General features: G+C 39.6%; 1 protein-coding gene across 1 annotated transcript; it reads right to left on the bottom strand.

Moving 5' to 3' along the window:
- Positions 1-326: 326 nt before the first annotated feature.
- Positions 327-2713, bottom strand: LOC133727525 (putative UDP-rhamnose:rhamnosyltransferase 1). The gene has a single exon (XM_062155118.1). It carries the CDS (start codon positions 1941-1943, stop codon positions 513-515), a length of 1431 nt encoding a protein of 476 aa, XP_062011102.1. The 5' UTR covers positions 1944-2713; the 3' UTR covers positions 327-512.
- Positions 2714-7645: the final 4932 nt, after the last annotated feature.

Raw genomic sequence — 7645 nt, 5'->3', positions numbered from 1 at the left:
GTCAGTTTGTTCGGTAGCTTGGTTCAGAAGTGCTTGAGCCAAGACAATAATTTATGTATGTACCTTGACATTGAATAAGTAGTGAAATTATCTATTATTCTAAAAATTAAAAAATGTCATAGAACAAAAATGTTGATTGTTAAATAGACTTTGTATTATACAGTTTCACCACAAATTTATATCCCTTTCTAAATTTATATAGTTGATTGAGTTGCAAGCATTGAAATGAACATTTGAAATCCTCAAATTTGTTCAGATTGTTATGACTTTTCAACCATATATTTTTTTTTCCTGTGTAAGAAAGAACCAGAAATGTGAACTCAAACTGAAGTACTAAGCCTCTTTTTTTCTTTTTTTTCTTTTTTTTGAGAATAAGTACTAAGCCTCTTTAGAAATACAGGAAATGAAAAACATACTAAGGGGAATTTCACCAGAAGAGAGAGAGGAGAAAAAAAAAAGAAAGGAGCCGTAGAGGTTCATCCAATCAAGAGTTCAAGACCAATACCATACAATTAAACATCCTGCACATGCCTTTCCATATACTGCACACATTCGTCCATGTATCTATCATGGAGTTCCTTGTCTCCAAATAACTCACTATATTCTTTAGCTCCATCCCTGTATGGCTTCCCCTCCTCACGCACCACAACCAAATTCACTGACTTCGCCAACTCGTTCCTTGTAAACCATCCACTCTCTTCGTCTCTCGATACCTCAATCCCGATCCTCTTGTCCCAAAACCTAGCAATTAGTCCTTGATCATACATAATTGGCAGCATGATTAGAGGACGCCCATATTGGAGTGCCTCGATGAGGGAACTCCAACCGCAATGAGTCAAGAAACCCCCGACAGACTCGTGGGCCAAAATTTTAGGCTGAGGAGCCCAAGTGGTCCAAACAAGCCCACGATCTTTGGTTCGATCCTCAAATCCATCTGGTAGCCTAACCGAGTCAGCATCGCCGGACCCATGACTCGGTTTCCTCAGCACCCAAAAGAAAGGCAACCCACATAGCTCTAATCCAAGAGCTAACTCATTGAACTCTTCTCGGCTTAAATTAATCTCACTCCCAAATGCAACATAAACTACTTTCCCTTTCTTTTGTTTGTCTAACCACTCAGCAATTTTAGACCAATTGTTGTCCGGTTGGTCTTCATCACTTGTTGGGACCAATGGTGGCAATAATCCCGTGGGAAGTACTACAGGTTTCTGGTAAAGGTCTGGAAGTAAATCGAGCCACTCTCCCTCGATCTCTCTACAACTTCGAATGAAGAAGACTTGACAACCCTGGATAGTTGATTCCGCACGAGACCAATCCGTCATGCCTGTGGCATTTTTTGTCATAGTACCATCTATCAAACTCTTGGCCTCGAAAGGCCTAAAAAAGACTTTGGACGGGAAGGGAATCCATTCGGGAGGGACAGTGAAATGCTCAGGCCGTGTTCTCTGAGCATAGCGGGACACTACCTCCGGTGACGTTGATCCCATGAAACATAAGGTGGACGCATTGAAGATACTGAAATAGGCTCGTTTGATGCCGAGCTTGATAGCTATTGGAGGCAACCAGTATGGGGCAAAGTCATAAGTGATCCAATCGGGAGCGTGTGTTTTGAGGAATTCAGAGATACCTTGTTCGAGTCCATCATGAGCTATTTTGAGGTATGGGATGACGTCGTTTGGGACGTCCATGGTGGCCTCTGCGTTTTCAGGGAGGTTTTCGACTCGGGGGAGTGGGATTTGGACTAGAGTGATCAGAGGGGTTAGGTTTTGTGGGATTTTCGGGAGGCGTTGGATGTTTCTAGGTGTGGAAATGAAGGAAACCTTGTGGCCTCTGCGAGCTATGTGCTTGGCAACTTCAAGAAATGGGATTATGTGACCGAAGGCAAGCCATGGGAACAAAGCTATGTGGAGCTTCTCAGGCTTGGCTGCAGAGGTAGAGCTCATTTTGATTAGTGAGTGTGGTTTGAGCTCATTGTAGTCTCTCGTTGCCTTTTATAGGGGTCTGTGACGTTGAGGATCTACATATCCTTTCCTATTGATATATTGACCAGGGCAACCATTCAATTTCTTAGTTATCACGGAGCTGATGACATATTAAGTTCCAGATAGAGAGAATCGTAGCCGTAGGGAATCTGACTGAGGGTTTGGGTTATTCTACAATGAGTACCTTCGTCAAAAACAATGGGTACTTTTACTCTTAAGTTCGTACTTTTAATTGAGAATGAAGGTTCGTTCGTTGGCGCCGAGACCTTAAGCATGGAGTTGCAAAAATTAATTAGTCCACGATTCTAATTGCTTTTCAATTTGATATTGTGGCCACAACATTATTTGTCTTCCTATTCATGATTCATGAACATAGCTAGGCATGCAGTTTACTAGGTATGTACGGCACATAATTGTCAGGGTATTTGTTTGCCTCAGTAGTGTTTGTTTGACTTTGCCTCTGTAAGTGTCTTTCTAGCAACTTGTGGGTCGTGCTGTCAAATTTGTAGTCTATTTCTTCGTCAAGACGTGTAGAGGTTTAATTACTAGGAGCCCAGACCCACTGTATCGAACAGTCGAAGTAGACATTTTTGATTTTTCGGTTCATGTTTATGGACAGCAGAACTCGCCTTCCTCAAAATAATACCAGCGTTGTCTGTTAGTCATTCTCATAGATCAATCAATCAATCAAATCGAGGATTGAGGATGGAGGATTAAAGGTCTTTTTATTTGACGCATAACCCATAGATCGATCTCCAATTTGATTGGATGATATTTTATTTTTTAGAGGAATGAATATTTATATATTGAGTGTTTCTATTGAAACCTTCAAATCTGCTTATTTGACCTTAATCTATTATGAATTATTAAATGACATATTTAACCTACTATAAAATGACTATTAAGGACAATAATTATATCAAAAAAATATTATATTTATTTTATGTAGACTTTCCAATTCAATAATATTAGATTGTATTCTTTATTATTTTTCATATATATTTTTATTTTCCAATTTCACTACATACTCATTAAAGCATTCATCTATATTTAATAAGAATTAAAAATATGATTAAGATCATGTGACATAAAAATGTATGATATATATGTTGAACACAAATTGGTGAGGGAAAACAAAATAAATCCTATTATGATTTATGACCCAAATCTAAGTCTATCCATTATATTTGCAAAAAAAAAAAAAAAAATTAGCTAGCAGTTAAAAAAAACTAAAAAAAAATATTTAAATAATTAATCATGAGGTACAAAAAATAGAGAAAAAAAAAATAAACATCAAAAAAATGATTTCTTCATTTTTTTTTTGCACAACTAAAATAGAAAAAAAAAAGTTAAAAAAAAAAAACCACATAATAGTTCATGTTATTTTTTGATTGATTAAAAATTAATTTTTGAAACTCAATACCTTGTGTTTGATTTTTTTTTATTGGAAAAGAGATTTATGCATGTTGTTTGATTAAGAAATGTATATGTAGTTAAGATTTATAGAGTAATTAAATCATTGAAATGACTAAGTTTTTTATTTTAAAGATAATAATTTGTTTGCAAATTATGTGAGTGAGGTTATTTGAGGAACTTTACTGAGGTTTAGTGAGTAAATTTAGTATTTGATAATTTGATAAGAGGTGTAAAAAGCATAGAGGTCAAGTGAGTAAATTTGGAGGTTCCAATACTCTTATATATTCTCATAACTTAACAGAGTCATTGTCAGAATATTATATATACTAGAGTTTTGTTCAAGTAAATCCTTATTTGTGTGTCTGACCCAAACTCTAGGTTACTTGACCTAGTGGTAATAGGGTTTAATTAGAAGGATCTAGATATTCCTATTCAATGTATGATTACCTTTCCTTGTATGATTCGGATTCTATGCATTGTAATTCTCTTTATAAAGAGGCCATTATCATCAATGAGAACACACAGCAATTCTCTTTCAAATACTGTTTCCTTAAAACACGTTATCAGCACAAAGCCCTAACCCTGAAACAAATAGCCAAACCCTGATTCAAGAAGCTAAAAACCTTGAATCTGAATACAAAACCTTGAAGCCTTTTCTGCCTCCACCTCACACCTTGAAGCACTCGATCCCAGGAGTCCAGAACCGGCGGCGCCACCCGAAGAACCGGCCGGAAACCTACCGAACCGGCCACCGGAAGCTCCATCCAACCCGCAGCAAATATTCCACCAGTTCACCATCTTCCTGGCACCAAATTTCAACAAAATTTTTTCAGTAGACACCTCTCAATCTGAAGATTCAGGAACCGGAAGAAAAATCACAAAAACCGGCCTAAAAGTGTGTGAACCGGCCAACTGGAAATTCTGCAGAAAACCGGCAGAAAAGAGAAGAAAAAAAAAAAAAAAAAAAGGGAGAGACAGACGCAGCCCATCCACCGAGCCCAAAAGCCTTCGGCCCAGAAGAAGAAAGCACTCGGCCCAGAGGCCCACTAACCCAAGCCCAGAAGCCCGCTGACGTTAGCCCAGCAAAACCTGACACGTCATCATCCACGTCAGCAGCGGACCCAGCACCACGTCAGCCCCGGACCAGCGCCACGTAAGCACGGCCAACCCCCGGTCAACACCGGTTGACAGTTTTCGGTCAATTTTCCGGCGACTTTTCCGGCCACTTTCCGGTGACATTTCCGACCACTTTTTCAGGTCAAATTTCCGGCGACCTATTTCGAGGTATTTTTTACTAAAAGTTCCCGTTTTTGAAGTTTTAATTCTTTTTCTCGGGGACTTGCAACCTCCCTTCTTCTACCCCCCTTTCTTCATCATAGGAGAGACCTAATTAAGCCGAACTGTGGGGGTTCGTGCTCACTCCGAGCTTGGAGCTTGTTGAGATCTCCAAACTTAGAGTTTGTAGAGAATTTATGATCGACCACTTACGTCATTGTTTCGATCTAATCAAATACCTCTTGGAATTGAATTTCTTGGAAGCGATTACGCTCAGAAATTCCTAAATTTCTTGGAAGCAACTACGCTCAGAAATTTTATATGTTTTCGTGGTAGCCTTTCACGCTCTGAAACTAACCCTAATTTCTTTTTCTCTTTCAGGATGAGTAACCTGAACAGATTGAACTTTGCTCCATTGGGAACAACTGGCTCTAGATATCACAAGTGGGTTCGTGATGTCAGCCAGCATCTCAAGGCCGATGGAATCCTGGATACGATTCTCGAGCCTAGCCAGGACGTGCTAATTGTTGAGCAAGCTCAAGCTTTGGAAGCAAATAGAGCAGCCTTAGAGGCAAATAAGGCGAAAGTCATCATCCTAATGACTCGTCATATAGATGATTCGCTCCAGTTTGAGTGTATGAAGACCCCAGAAGGATGTGGGTCTCACTCGAAGAAAGATTTGGCAACGTCTGCGACTCCCTGCTTCCTGGCCTAGAAGTGAGATGGCATAGCCTCCGCTTCTGTGATTTCAAGTCAGTTCTTTACTAGAACTCGGAAGTACTTCGCATTAAATCCTTAATGGAATTCTGTGGTAAAGAGATCACAGATGAGATGTTGATTGAGAAGACTCTCTCTACCTTCCCCGTCTCTGCATTGATGGTTGCTAAGAACTATCTAATCGATGTTACTGCAAGACGGATCACAAGGTTTCATGAGCTTATTGGAGCTATGAATGTCGCTGAAAAGCATGACAACATCCTTGTGAAGAACTATAATTCGAGATCCATGGAAACAGAGCATATTCCGGAATCCAATTATAGTCCTGCCTCTAAGAGAGGGCGTCAAGAGCGAAACCCTAATCTTAGGGATATTTCTGGACGTTCTGGTCCATATAATCGCTCTACTTGAGAAGGTAATCGCCAAAATAGGCGAACACGGAATCGAAGAGGTAAACGTGGAAAGAGAGAGGGAGGCAACGCCTCTAGCCATGTTGGTGGCGCCACCAATACTATGAGCCATCTAAATGACGCTTTCAAAGCGCCTCAATCAATAGAGTCTGAGCAAAGAGATGTATGTTCTCAATGTGGAGTATCCGGTCATTGGGCACACATTTGTAGAGCTCGTGAAGAAATTGTCACCGCCTACAAAGCATATTGTGAAGCAAGAGAAGCTCACTATGTGGAACAAGAAGATCAAGAAGATGATCTAGAGTGAAGGGTTAAAGACTACAAATCTGGCTGGGATCAATAGATCGTCAATTCTGTTTTAAGTTTTTATTTTTCCAAGAGATGTAATAGGCAATTGCCATATATTTTTGCTAAATACTAGTTAGTACCCTGTGGTTTAGATCCAAAATCAATTCAGTCCCTGGACTTCTAATTTCATCAAAAACACCCCTGCACTTTCAATTTTGATCTAATAGGTCCAATTTGTTAATATTCTGTTATGGGTTCAAGTTATAGTTGGATTATTTGTTGAAAAACTATTTATTTTTAATAGTAGGACTCACTCCTAAATTGACTATGCAGACCACCTCGACACCACATCATAAAACATAGGCCATATATGAGTCACATTAACAAGTTAAATAACTCAATTGTCGGAAAACTAACAAATTGGACCTATTAGATCAAAATTGAAAGTTCAGGGGTGTTATTGATGAAATTGGAAGTTCAGGGACTGAATTAATTTTGGACCTAAACCACAGGGTAGTAATTTGTATTTAGCCCTATATTTTTTGTAGTAAATGCCAATGGTTTGGTCTTTCTTCAAAGTTGGCTCACCCCTTAAGTGTGATGTCTAGGAAGGTTCTGAGATTAGTGGTACTTAAGCGAGCCTTGCTCCACCAACATCTCTTTACTCACCTGGTCACATTTATTTTGGAATTACCGAAAGAAGTTAGACGACTACCATTGTTTTGCATTAGCTAGCATTTTGGATTAGATTTTCTTTGGTCAAAGAGACAATGATGTAACTCCGTTGGCTTATGAATAAAATTTCGAGTTCTTTTCATTATGACTCCATTTTGATTCTGAGCATATGACTTTGTGACTACGATGGCTGGGCCATCAGTATTAATTCAAGGACATGGAATAGCCCAAGTTCCCCTTGCCAAAAGGCACCTTGATTACTGTCGCAAAAACTCTCTATGCTCTTAGGGCAAATCGCACATATGAGTAGCCAACGGATTTCATGCGAAAACGCATGTAGAGAACGGAAATGAGTTCCTTTGCAATACCTCTAATGATTGCGAACAAAGGAGCATCTTAGAGAAGTTTATGTGTCTCTCTAGTGGACTCTATGTCACTATTCGAGCTATTAATCCAATAAAAGTTATGAGAGAAGATCTCTTGGATTTAGACACATATTGGCTTTGTCACGACAGGATAGATCATCCTAGTCATTATATGATGATCCGTCTACTAAAGACTTCACATGGACATCATTTCTTTAGAGCGAAATGAAGCATGAATCAAAAGTTGATTTCTGGACTAAGTGTGACCGACGCAGCTGCCTAGGGCACCGCCTCTGTCCACCACCAGCCTAGAGCTGGCGCAGTCCCTATCCATGACGCCATGGATGGAGTCCATCATGGTGATGGCGCCCTAGGTGATGCTGCAATCACCAACTTGCTTCAAATAACGTTTCAGACGCTCAGGCCTAACCAAAATTCTCATTGGTTGCTTCTAAAGCCTCTCGCTCGTTTTACAAAGCCCGTTTCTTAGGGAAATTAGGACTGAGACCTTCCTATG

Source organism: Rosa rugosa, chromosome 1 (assembly GCF_958449725.1).
Source record: "Rosa rugosa chromosome 1, drRosRugo1.1, whole genome shotgun sequence".
NCBI classification, from domain to species: Eukaryota; Viridiplantae; Streptophyta; class Magnoliopsida; order Rosales; family Rosaceae; genus Rosa; species Rosa rugosa.
This window is presented reverse-complemented; position numbering and strand designations above follow the sequence as displayed.